This window comes from Myotis nattereri (assembly GCF_964212035.1).
Source record: "Myotis nattereri genome assembly, chromosome: 20".
Lineage (NCBI taxonomy): Eukaryota > Metazoa > Chordata > Mammalia > Chiroptera > Vespertilionidae > Myotis > Myotis nattereri.
The window spans coordinates 9,357,723-9,371,613 of record NC_138096.1 but is presented as its reverse complement, the minus strand read 5'-3'; the positions used below and the strand labels follow the sequence as shown (position 1 = coordinate 9,371,613).

The following is a 13,891-nucleotide window of genomic DNA, read 5'->3' as shown; positions in this document are numbered from 1 at the left end:
AATTAATTGCCTTTCACAACCAGAATATCACATCCAGCTTTGAAAAGAACAATTCTCATTACTTTTCTCAAGATGCGCTCTGGATATATGTTCTTTTGGCTCTCAGTGTAAGAAGTATTTTTCCCAGCTTTTAAAATGTATATGCTTTACATATTGTATAACCACCCTTAGAAATAAATTATTACAAGAAATGAAGATCCTAAGGCGGAACTATGCCCTGTGACAAGGCCTTTGGGCGCACATGTTCCTTGGTCAAGTCAATGAGAGTCGAAAGCCGCTTACATAATGCCCTGGCCACAAGGGCTGGGAGAGCGTGGGAAGACTTGGTCTTAAGGCGCGTTGCATAATCCTGTCTCATTCTCTGGAGCTTTTTAAAGGGGGAAGGAGAGAGGCAATGATACGTCAAAGATAGTTTGGCTGCAATCCTGCCCGAAGGCTTGACAATGGATTCAACGGCCATTCCAAAATCTGGATAAGAATCCATGATAAGCCCTATCCAGTTTGGCTCAGTGAATAGAACTTCGGACTTCGGACCAAAGGGTCCCGGGTTTGATTCCGGTCAAGGACATGTTCCTGGGTTGCAGGCTCCTCCCCGGCCCGGACCCTCGTCATGGCCCATGAAGAAGGCAACCAATCGATGTGTTTCTCTCACATCAATGTTTCTCTCTGTCTTTCCCTCTCTCTTCCACTCTCTAAAAATAAATGGAATATACCCTTGAGTGAGGATTTAAAAAAGAAGAAAGAATCCATGATGATGCAAGAGATTTGGGCCACCTTCAACATCTTTGGAGTTCAGATGCCATCACTGTTTGGCCACAGAAAGGAGGGGCTATTCCATCTTCCTTATAATTACTGCCCTGATTATTACATTAGACTTTCACAATTTAATCCCTTTATGTGCCTCACTGCCTCTCCGGGGCGAAGTAAGGACCGTGGTGGGTCGCCTGCCGAGGGAGCTAGCCACGTGGCCTCACCCAGTGCGCCCAGCTGCCAGCTCCAAGCACAGCCAGGTGGGCAAGCCCAGAGCGCTAATCTGGACAGTGACATCTCTGTCTCCCGCTCAGAGCCCTTGCAAGTTGCTCTCTCCAATACGGAGCGGAGCTGAGCATACACATCAATGCCAAGATCAGCCCGGGCCCCGCTCGGCGAGGCTCCTGGTCACGTTTCAGCATCTGAAGGAAGACTTGGGCACAGAATTCCCACTGCTTTATCCCAAGGATTGCTCAGTCACTGCTGCAGAGCTAATAGCGAAGCCAGTTGATTTGCTTAAACAACTCTCGGGAAAATGTTTCAAATACTTGTTCTATCTTTAGGAAACATACTGAGGACCAAAGAGTGTAACCCACCTCCCTCCCCTGCCAAAATACCTGTCTTTCTCTCAAGACATTTGTATGAGGAATTTAACCCCAACCCAACCAACCTTTGGAAACAATGTTAACATAAAATGTAGATAAAAAATAGAAGTCCAGCTAGCAAGTGGCCTGGCACACAGTAGGTTCTCAGAAATTACAGGGTGTCCCAAAATAATGTATACACACACTTTAAATAATTATAAAGGCAGTGTTTATTAAAATACATTTCATTTTCAAAATTGAGCTATCAGCTGTTAAAGTGTGTATACATTTTTGGGGAACACCCTGTATTTGTTGAGAAAGCGGGAATGTTTTTCATACTGAGAACTTCCTTCATATGTCAGAATACACAGTATTTGTCGATTTATCCCAAATTATTTGCTTATCTTTATGCAGCTAGATCCAGAGCTGTGTATTCCAAGTTATCAAAATCAAATCACCAACATTTAAATTTTAGCTATTCTGTGTCCTCAGTATCCTAACACTGTGGACAATGGCTGATAAGGACCAAAGACCTGAAGTGTGCTTCATTACCGAGTTTTGCAGTTTTATAAATAGGCTACAGAGATGTTTCCAGCCCAGCCGGTATTGCTCAGTGGCTGACCGTCAACCTATGACCCAGGAGATCATGATTTGATTCCTGGTCGGGACATATGCCTGGAGTTGCAGGCTCAATCCCTAACTAGTGTGGGGCGTGCAGGAGGCAGATCAATAATTCTCTCTTATCATTAATGTTTCTCTCTCTCGCTCTCCCTTCCGCTCTGAAATCAATAAAAACATACAAAAAAAAAAAAAAGATAGAACTACAATAGTGAAACTTGACGAATAAGGATAAGAACCAGGGAAACCAACCAACCAACCATCATGTGAGGTTGGAAGAGGGTAGGGGATCCCCAGTTCCCAAACTAACCTTGAATCGTCCTCTTAAAGAACGCCTTGCAGGCTTCACACGACGCGACCCCGTAGTGGTACCCAGAGGCGATGTCCCCGCACACCAAACACAGTCTCTTGGGCATGGAGTTGAGCATGTATTCACACTTGGTCTGGGGGTCCTCCACGATGGTGCTGGAGCAGTCGTCATACAGTTTCCTGACGGGCCCGCTGCCTCCCAGGATGGGAGCGGAAGGGTAGAGAGGCGGCGAGTCAAGTCCGTTCTGGTGGCCATTCATGGTTGAACTGTAGCTCCCACTGGCGTCCGAGGAGCCGCCTGGGCTGTGGTGGTTGACGCTGTCCGTCAGGGAGGCCGGGCTGGAGGGTTCCGTCTTGATGAAGGACGAACAGCTGGAATCAATGTGTCGATCTTTGTTTGACATTCTGCAGAGAAGCCTGGGATTCAGGGAGAGACAGACAGAGGGAGAAAGAGGAGGAGAGAGAGAGAGTCAAACACAGCGACCAAAAGAGGTAGAAGCAAAGAGAAGGTAAAAAAGTAAATGGAGAAAGTGAAAGGGAAGAATAAGAGGAGGGAAAACGAAGGATTCATATGGTAAAGACATTGCCCCTTGTGGGAGCGCTGCCTAAGACCTAGGGATTTCCCATCATGCCTTCTCTAGTCGGTATCTCTTGTTCTACAAGAAGGGAATCAGCATAAGGCCACGTCAGGGCTGCATAAAAATGCCCAGGCAGCCCATGAACAAAAGTTCTAACGGGTCCAATTCCTTTAATTGTACTTTTCTCTTGGCGAACAACAGTCAAGATCTAAATCAACTCTCTAGACCAGTGATGGCGAACCTATGACACGCGTGTCAGAGGTGACATGCGAACTCATTTTTTTGGTTGATTTTTCTTTGTTAAATGGCATTTAAGTATATAAAATAAATATCAAAAATATAAGTCTTTGTTTTACTGTGGTTGCAAATATCAAAAAATTTCTATATGTGACACGGCACCAGAGTTAAGTTAGGGTGTTTCAAAATGCTGACATGCCGAGCTCAAAAGGTTCACCATCAGTGCTCTAGACTCTAAATGGACCCATGGAAGAGGAGTGATCTGCAGAGTCCGCATCATGTCTAGAAGCGCATCTATTTTCACTCTACTTTTCCCTTCCACTTTCAAATCCTGTGATCATTTTCTTAAGAGCAGAACCAAACTTTTATTGTCAAGGCTGAACCGATGAGTGTGCCTCTGTGATTACTATTTGTCAGCCCTCTTCCATGAGCATTGCTGTGCTTTTTATTGATCTGACACACATAGGAAATGTATCCTCAGTCACTTTGCTTCTTTATTCAAACATGGACCATTGTAGAAAGACATCAAGTATAAAATGTTAGCCGATGTTTAAAGATTACTTCCTGGAGCCCAAAAATGTTAGTGAAATCATGACCAGCACTGATGAATAAATGTGTGTGTGGGCTTGTGCATGTGCATGTGTGTGTGTGCGTGTGTGTGTGTGTGATTTGCACTGTTGGAGAGATGAATCAGCAGAAGCCATTTGAGCCTACTGTATACTTGTGCCCACGCCTATAAATCTGATACTTTATATTCAGCAAAGTAAGAAGGCATCAAATTTTGTGATGGGGAGAAAAAAAGAGATTTGTGATGGTCCCCTTTCCTCCCCATCTTGTGGTCTTTTAACATGAACCCTCCTGGAAACAAATGTGGACATCTATGGCGACAAACTCTCTTATCTAGAAGGAACATCCTGCCGTCTCCCTTGGTTGGGCCCATCAGCGATTCAGTTTCTCAAAAGGTAATTAGATGAAAAGATATAATGGGTCCTATTTTCCTCCTGCTCAGCCATAGTGCAAAACCCCTTTTAGCGAAGCCCCTAAGAACCTTCTGAGAGCCCACTATAGGAAGGAGAGGTGACAGTTGAGAAAGGGACTTAGATAATTGCTTCCCAGTGGAAAGTTGATTTATGGGAATCCCACAGAGTAATGGTTACTCGCCAGAATTTGGGGGAGCAGCCAAATGAATGCAATTATCTCTTTCACTATAAATCCAGTCATGTTTGATCACTGCACAGATTTCATGCTTTCCTCCACACCCCTCCCCCACTGCTCTGTTACTTTAAAGTGAACAAAAATATGCCCTAGCCAGGTTGGCTCAGTGGATAGAACACTGGCCTGTGGACTGACGGGTTTGATTCCGTCAAGGGCTCATATCTCGGTTGCAGGCTCCATCCCAGCCCCCGGTTGGGGAGTGTGCGGGAGGCAACCAATCAATGTGTCTCTCTCACATTGATGTGTCTCTCTCACATCGATGTCTCTCTCTCACATCGATCTTTTTCTCTCTCTGTCTCTCCCTTCCCTTCCACTCTCTCTACAAACCAATGGAAAAATATCCTCGGGTGAGGATTAACAACAACAAATACAATAATAAAGTGAACAAAAATATGGAATTTCCTATCAGGAAATGTTAACTGTCCCAAGAAGACCAACCCAAGAGCAAGCATTTGCCTCTTAATCAATATATTGCATCGTGGACATTGTATTCTGCTTCCTAAAGTTAAGCAGGATCAGGGCGTGAGAAAAGCAAATGGGAAAGAGAAAGCCCCCCTAAGACCGTGCTTGCGGCCCACCCGCCTGTGTTGTCCTTTCACAAGAACCAGAAGAACGAACCACCCCCTCGCCAGCCTGCACGGTGCCCGCTCCCCGGCATGTGCGGCCCGTCCCCGTCACTGTAGTCACGTTAACGAGCGCTGTAATTAATAGATCGCTCTCCTGGCTCCCCGCACGCACTCGGGGCGAAGCACTTTTCCTCGAGTCAACGTTTGAAAGAAAGCGGGTCGGCGCTGACTTACAACAGCCCTGCAAATCCCTTTTAATTTAGAGCACTTACCCCACCACACTCCACTCATTACCTTATAATTACTGGACTCTTCGCACATACATTACGATCTGAGACCAGAGTTAGAAGTTATTAGGGTATTAAAACATGGCTGTTCCCTTTCCTCTCTCCGGCTCTGAATTTCTCACAGCTATGACAATTAACTCTTTCAAAACTGCCCGGCAACACCATGTCTTATTTTGTTTTTTATCTATATTTTTACTGATTTCAGAGAGATAGGGAGAGGGAGAGAGAGATAGAAACATGAATGATGAGAGAGAATCATTGATCAGCTGCCTCCTCCATGCAACCTGGGCCTGTGCCCTGACTGGGAATCGAATTGTGACCTCCTGGTTCATAGGTTAATGCTCAACCACTGAGCCACACAGGCTGGGCTCAACTTATTACTTTAATTTTAATTATTTTAAGTGGTCCATGGTTCTTTTCAGACATGAACAACCTCCTTCATGTACACCTTCTGCCCAATTAAAATCATAATAGCCACGTTGTCATGTATCAAGTGCTTGTAAGGTGCCAGGCACTAGTCTGAGCACTTCACAACATATTACCAGATTGAATCCCCAAGACAACCTCGGGTCTGACTCCAAAGCCCAGTGCAGCCATGTCTTGAAGCCAACAGACATTTTAAAGGTGTGCACTGATTTCTTAAAAATGGCCAAGCAAGTGCAGATGTCTCATGGAGAGCTATTCCATCCTCAGCTCAGCCATGAGCAAAAAGGGGCTTTTGGGGATAGCACACTGGCTGAGGGGTGGTCCCTGTAGAGCCCCTCTCCAGGGTGATAGCGACACCTAAACAAAACTTCCAAAGGAACACAGTTGACTCCTAATGACGCCTTAGCTCATTACACTGAACACTTCCTCGGCCCCATTACATTATCCGCGAAAACTACGGCGGGTCTTAATTCTCTCCCTCTCTGTCTCTGAGATTCTATAGCTCTATTATTCAAGCCTGAAATATTCACAACTATCTATAAATTCAATTGTCAGCTGGTGGGTTTTATTCTAGACTTCACTTCAATCTAAAATTAGAGGCACTAAAATTCGCATTAACTCTAAGAGGAATGTAGTGAATAAGACTTTATTTCAAAAGAACACCTTTTTGTCAGAAAGAGCCATTTTCAAGATGATGGCTTTATCTGCAGCCAAAGAGAATAAGCCCAATTCCACATTGTGCTGTTAACGCAGAAATTTCAGGTCACATTGGATTAATAAAAACCTGAATTTAGTTAAGAATTATGCATAGAAATAGCGTGCTGAAAACTGTGGGAAATATTTATTTTAAAGCTTAAGTATAGTTGCTTTATTTTAAGAGAAATGATGAGCCCTGGTTGGGTAGTTTAGTTGGTTAGAGCATCATCCCAATATACCAAGGTTGTGGGTTCGATCCCTAGTCAGGGCAGATATAAGAATCAACCAATAAATACATAAACAAGTGGAATAACAACTTGATGTTTCTTTCTCTCTCAAATCAATTTAAAAAAATAAAATGATGAGTAGCACAAGGGAATAAGACTGTGTTTTTCCAAAAACTTTTTCTGAGTGAATACCCTGAAATCAAACCAGGGGGGAAAATAATTATGAAAAAACAAACAAACAAACAAAAACCCCACAAACATTTAGAAACTATATTTGAGGGGTTTAATAGCCTTCCTGAGACCAGGAAATGTCAGTGCTTTGAAAAGCATTTTCAACAATTTGAGATAAGCCACAAATAATTCTAATTTCCACGCTTCATCATAGGAACTCATTGCCTAGCCTTGCTTAAGGGTCCGAGAAGGTAAATTTTATCTTTGGTGTTAGACACTAACGATCAGGCAAATAAAACTTCCTGGTTGCAGAACCACATAAGAATGTAATTTTTGAAAATTAATTAACGGTGTGTCTATGTGTGCCTGTATAGAGAGGAAGAATAAGAATCTAAGATAAACTGTAAGTTACTATTCAATTTACATTATAATCACCGAGCAAGCTTAATTGTTTTCAGAGTCTAGCCAGATCCAGGTAAATGTGTGATCTTGAGTGAATTGCAGTGAATTTTCTCAGACCTGTGTATGCATCTGGGGGTTGCATATTTCCCAGATAGGACTAAAGCATCGCCAATATTTTAATTGTCAAATGCTGGAATATTCCACTCATTTATATATTATTATCCCAGTCATCAAAATAGTTCTTCACAAATAGATATATTTCATATGAAATTCAACTTTGCTACTTTTGTTCCCTACGTAAAAATTGGTGCATAAAATTCTCAGAAGAAACATATGCACAGGTCTTCTTCAGTCATCCTGATTGTAACAGGAGGCAAGGATTTTTGAAACTTTTACTATGTCAGTGACAGACACCTTAATAGGCTCAATGAATGACAACTAAACAAGTCACTCTATTTTTTTTCTCTTCCTTGTCATCCTTAAGGGCTGAAAAAGGTACCCATCCTTACAAATTCCAAACACATTGTCAATTTATATTCAAAAATTGTATGCAAGTTTACAAATACAAGAAGAGAAAGAATGGTGGAGAGAGAGAGAGAGAGAGAGAGAGAGAGAGAGAGAGAGAGAGAGAGAGACAGAGAGAAGACCTTAGCTCCCTCACTGAATCACAGAATATCAGAAGGTTACCAGATTCCACACCTAAACGCTTACCTATTCACAATAGGAATGAATCTAGGAGCACTGGATTCAGAATCTTCCAACTTCTGAAATCACCAGATTAATGATTTAAGTAATTATGTTAAAAAAAAAGCTTTACTTACTTAATTAATTAATTAGTTTTCTTTTCATGCCTGGGGTGGGGGATGGGGGGGAGGTTCTCCAAGACTAAGGAGCGAGGCCCAGGCTACAGAGACCTGAGCAGCACCCTCGCAGCCCGAGTTACAACTTCCCGCAGCTACTTTACAAGAGCTTTCAACTAATCGCTCTCCCAAGTGGCAAAATGCGAATCGCTTCGGAACAAAACGGGCAGCAGCTGCTATTGTCAGAGCACCGTGATGGCGAGGAAAGGGAACGCGGGCGCGTGAAGTGCCATGTCAGGCAGCCACTGTGCAGCGTGTGATTTGAGCAAACATGACTACTTTGCGGAGACAGGGTGTCATTATGGCATCACAGTAATACGCTGCTTTGACAACTGTTGGCTCTAACATATCATCATTGCATTAAGGTACACTGGCTTAGTTGGAGAAGGAAGAGAAAGGATTTTTTCTTTTAATAAGAAATATCTTAAGGTCTGCCTGGTTAACCTAACGGAAGGAGATCATTAGTTGTAAAGAAAGAATTGTAAATCCAAACCCACACGCTCAGAAAGATTGAAACATGCGTGCACATGTATGTATACACACTTGGATATAATTTTAGGCCTTTTAATTTTTTAAAAATTTTTTTTGTTAATCCTCACCAGAGTCTATTTTTCCATTGATTTTTAGAGAGAGTGGAAGGGAGGGGAGAGACACACAGAGAGAAACATTGATGTGAGAGAGATACATCCATTGGCTGCCTCCCACACATGCTCCAACCAGGGCCAGGGATTGAGCCTGCAACTGAAGTACGTGCCTTTGACCGGAATTGAACTCAGGACCCTTCAGTCTGCAGGCCTATGCTCTATCCACTGAGCCAAACAGGCTAGGGCAGTGATGGCGAACCTTTTGAGCTCGGCGTGTCAGCATTTTGAAAAACCCTAACTTAACTCTGGTGCCGTGTCACATATAGAAATTTTTTGATCTTTGCAACCACAGTAAAACAAAGACATATTTTTGATATTTATTTTATATATTTAAATGCCATTTAACAAAGAAAAATCAACCAAAAAAATGAGTTCGTGTGTCACCTCTGACACGCGTGTCATAGGATCGCCATCACTGGGCTAGGGCAATTTTATGCCTTTTAAACTAAGTGTTGAGGCCCATCTATTGAAACAGATTTCTACAGAACAGGCTGCTTCTGATCCTTTGCACAAGTAACTTATGCATTTTGTCTTAAAGGCTCTTTCCAACCAACTCCATCACAAAGAAGAGGAAGCAAAGAGTTCCCGCCAAGCTGGTGCTTGCCTTGCTGACAAGAGATGTAGCTAAGCCATCTGGGGATAAGGGACCAGCTCCCTAAAATGACAACTCAGAGCATCTCTCAAAGCGGAAAGCTTTCCCAAGTCTGTGAAAGGCTGTGCACTACACCAAAAAGGGACATTTTCGATAAATACCCAACAGACTGGCAACTCATTTCTGGCCAGTCATCGAAAGGAAAGCACCCCGTGAGTGCAGGGTTTACAGCTGTCAGTATGCGTAACACAGGGTTTATTCCCGCATTATTATTTAGTAATCACTGTGTTATTTTCCATGTTGACCTACTTTTGCCCCACCCTGTAGAACTTCATCCTTAATGACAATGGAGAAGGATCCCTCCTAGACCCCCAACTGCTTTTCGGGTTCTGGAGTTCTGTGACCTTTTCTCTCTCAATCGATTTTGCTATGGCCTTAGGTTGGTCGACTGTCCTGGTTTAGTCACTAACATCCCGTGTCCTGGGAACCGGTCAGTTTTAGGCAGACAAGGATGGTTGGCCATTCCATCCGACGCACAGAGAGACCTGTGGAAGCATCTGACCCCACCCTTAGCATTATATCTAAAACAAAGGAGGGAAATGGAGAATATTCGTTTTCAGCCATGAAAGCCCAGAACGAGAGCATGAGAAATGCACTAATAAGAGCCTGCACCCTAATAAGACTGGGGGTGTGATAAGCATGTAGGTCTTAGAAAGTCCCTGTAGAGCAGTGGTTCTCAACCTTCTGGACCTTTAAATACAGTTCCTCATGTTGTGACCCAACCATAAAATTAGTTTCATTGCTACTTCATAACTGTAATGTTGCTACTGTTATGAATCGTAATATAAATAAATATCTGATATATGGATGGTCTTAGGCGACCCCTGTGAAAGAGTCTTTCGACTGCCAAAGGGGTCGCGACCCACAGGTTGAGAACCACTGCTGTAGAGACATTTTACTACACCCTAGGCACCAAGGCCACTGCTGATTGCCTTGTGAAGCTACCCAAACTAATTTATCTTTTAAAAATTTGTTTTTATTGATTTCAAGAGAGAGAAGAAGGGTGAAGGAGAGAGAGAAACATCAGTGATGAGAAAGAATCATGGATTGGCTGCCTCCTGTATGCCCCTACTGGGGATCGAGCCTGCAACCTGACCAGGCCTGTGGCCTGACCAGGAATCAAACCTTGACCTCCTGGTTCGATGCTCAACCACTGAGCAGCACTGGCCAGGCCACCCAGACTCGTTGAGATACAGAAAACTGGTTGCTTACATTTGTACGGCCAGCTGATTTCTGATGCTTCCTGGTTGGTAAACATTATTAATGGGGCAGGGAAATGGTCCTGGGGTATCGCACTGTGTCATTGTACGTGATGATGGTTGACAGTTTCTGTCTTCAAGGATTTGATCTGAGGCACAGGTGCTTCGTGGTGTCGTTTATCCCCCACTTGTTTTCCTGGACCCATTTCAATCTGGGGGTGAGCATCTCTTGTTTATCGCTCTAAATACAGTAAGTGAGCCGCTGCCAGATCAATGAAACTATTAAATGCATAATAATGCCGGGTAATCACATACATGATGTTTTATGTAATTAACTGCCTGAGCATTCCTTTACTGTAATGGGCACTCATGAAGTATAGAGCAGCTATACGTCTGTAAAATATACACAGTTTATAGGCACTGTGATTCTGCTCAAAATTCCTACTAATCATCCACATCACATCGGCTCTGAAGGGAGCGCTCTCCTCCATGGCCAAGTTCAAATCAATTCTTATGACATTACTTTATAACTAACATGATATTTAACTGATGGTGGCCATTAGCTATTACGCAGATTGCACTCAAGGACTGTAACAGTAGGGGGGAAATACCATTTTGTTTAAACAAACTTCTGCCATGTAATCGATATTATTGAGGTGAATTAAGTGTTCTAACAAGTGTGTATATTTGCCCTAATGCAACTTAATTAACTATATCCTCACAACTTCCCAACTCCGTGACGCCAATGGATGTTAGAAGAAAATGTCAAGAAGTGCCTAGTCAGGCCCAGCTGGCGTGGCTCCGTGATTGAACATCTACCTATGAACCAGAAGGTCATGGTTTGATTCCTGGTCAGGGCACATGCCCAGGTTGCAGGCTCCATCTCCAGTGTGGGGCGTGCAGCCGATCAATGGTTCTCTCTTATCATTGATGTTTCTGTCTCTCTCTCTTTCCATCTCCCTTCCTCTCTGAGATCAATAAAAATATATTTTTAAAAAGTGCCTAGTCAGAAACTCAGATGTACAACAGATGTAAAACAAGCATTTTATCTCTGAGCCTTAAGAACAGTCCTTTCCTTAGACAAGCTACTCTCTTGGGACCAAAGAAGGCCTTTGGAATAGTGGACCCTACATCAACGGACTTGGGTAGTAAGTGCCTCAGCGTGGACCAGGCCACTACCCCCAGGGCAGGGTGACCTGGCCCTGGGCCCGAGGTGGGGATCCCTGCTGGAATGGAAGGTGAGTGTGGGGTAGAAACTACATGGGATAAATCATCAAAACGAAGCTCCCAATCTCTGCTGAGTGTAACCTTTATTCCATCGTAGAGATTTACTATGCCCTGAGCAGCCCTCTTCGGCAGTCAGCTTTCTGGAGGAAAGAACGAGTCTCCTACTTCCACAAATCTCTGGTCTTTCAAACAGAAATATGGATCAATAAAGTTTGCTTGTGTTCAGACAATTCGGTGTTCAAGCAGTCAAGGAGAGACTGGAAGGAAGAAAGCCAGCACGCCAGGAGGGGACTGACAGCTCAATGAAGGCCTCCCCGCCCCCGCACCCCCCGCACCCCTCCGTCATCTCATGGGAGGAGACGTAAACAGACAGCCAACTCAGCGGAAGTCTGTGCCCTGATCTTCCTGAATCACAATGGAGCATAGATGCGTTCCACACACTCTCCGTGATGGAGTCCACAAATCAAATCCAGGTCAATGCAAGCCCGGGCTGCCTGCATCCCCTTTCCTATTCTGTTTGCTACACGGAAGCAGGAACTAAAGAGCGCTATCAGGTCTTGATGGGAAGATATGGAGATCGGAGTATCGATGTCACCTTCTACTCATTAAGAAAATGTTTTGCCAAAGCAATTACAATGACCAGGAAGCCAGCTGCCTCGCTCGAGACAGGCCAGGTCACTTGGACTGGAACTTGAAAACGTGCCCTGAAACAGGGAAATGCAGTGGTGAGAGAATCTCAGGGCTGAGGAGTCCTCGTTGGAATGAAGGTTGCTCCAGCCACAAATGGGCATTTCTCTTGTGGGGAGAGTCACAGTGCAAGCAGGGATCAGAAACCACACCTCGGCCTGTCGGAGAGCGTTTGCACTATATTTATACTTTGGACTTAAGAGCTGAGTCTGCACTAGTGCACATCTGGATGCCAGCACAGCTGGTCTGGGCTGATGAACAGAAGTTATGATTATATTCTCTGGCTATCAGGGGCTGTTCAGCCGAAGTAGAAGTTGGGGAGGCATTAATCCTAAGACTTCTTCCTCTGATCTCTTTTTCTAAACATTGCAATGAGCTACATGAGCCACTATTTGCAGGTCTCTCTCTCTCTCTCTCTCTCTCTCACACACACACACACACACACACACACACACACACACACTTTAATTCAAGCCGTGGAAATGACAAAGGCTTTGCTCTGTGGCCGACCAGGTTTTGTAAGAAGGATTATTCAGCAGTGACACAGCACCCAGCGAAATCAATGGAAGCCACAGACAATTTCCGATCAGAAACAGTTGCTGGTTGTTTGTCATTCAAACGTCCCCAAACAAACATGCAGAGAAAATGTCTAAATCTTCTCTGCAATTTAAAAAAAACGATTAAAGAAGAAATAAGCACTGCACCAGAGTTCCCACAGCTCGCATGCCTTTCTTGTCCCTTCCCTGGAAACCTGGCCTTGTGAACAGCACTGGATGGAGTAGCAGACGTGGGCCAGCTCCGGATCCCGCACTGTGGGCCCCGAGACAAGTCATGGCACCACTCTGACCCTCAGTATCTTCATCTCTACAATGAGAGGATTCACCTACATGCTTTCTAAAGTCACTTTCTGCCATTTTTAAAAAGCTGTATTTTACTCAAAAGAAGACCCCACCTGCCTGTGACATTAAATCGCATTCCCCAGGCTTCCATTTCCTTAGGGGTTACTGTACTCAGCAACCATTCGGAACCATGGCAGTGTGGGTAGTGTGTGTCTGTGTATGTCTGTGTGCATCTGTGTGCGTGTGCCTGCATATGTGTGTCTGTGTGCATGTGTATCTGTGTGCATGGGTGTCTGTGTGCATGTGTCAGTGTGCATGTATGCCCGTGCACCTATATGCATGTGTCAGTGTGCATGTATGCCTGTGTGCCTATATGCATGTGTGTGTGCATGTGGTCATGTGTGTATGTGTGAACAACATAAAAATGAATCATTACAGAAACAACTTGCTACATGACAGTGAAACTGCAGCAAACACGTTGAGCTGAGGAATCCTGCCCCGCGGGCTGCAAACGGACAAACGGAGCAGGGATCCCTTGTAGGGAGTTAGGGAGCAGGCCTCTTGGTTTTTCCTAGAAATGGCTCTCCTTTTGCTCATTACGTGGCTTTGGTGGGAGGCGTTGGCGGAAAGGGCAATTCCCTGCAATCAGTGTTTAAGTGAATGTTTGTCCCCGTGCGTGACACCACGCTGTCAGCAAGCAGCGGGGAGCCCGCGAGT

General features: G+C 44.3%; 1 protein-coding gene across 1 annotated transcript in view; it reads right to left on the bottom strand.

Annotated features, from left to right (window-relative positions):
* ESRRG (estrogen related receptor gamma) overlaps positions 1-13,891 on the bottom strand; it is a gene marked incomplete at its 5' end in the record, with an annotated part of 169,249 nt that overhangs the window by 129,082 nt on the left and 26,276 nt on the right. The window contains one exon of the mRNA XM_081114534.1: positions 2,263-2,678. Coding sequence (XP_080970660.1) covers positions 2,263-2,678 — 416 coding nt within the window. The remainder of the gene's footprint in view (positions 1-2,262; positions 2,679-13,891) is intronic.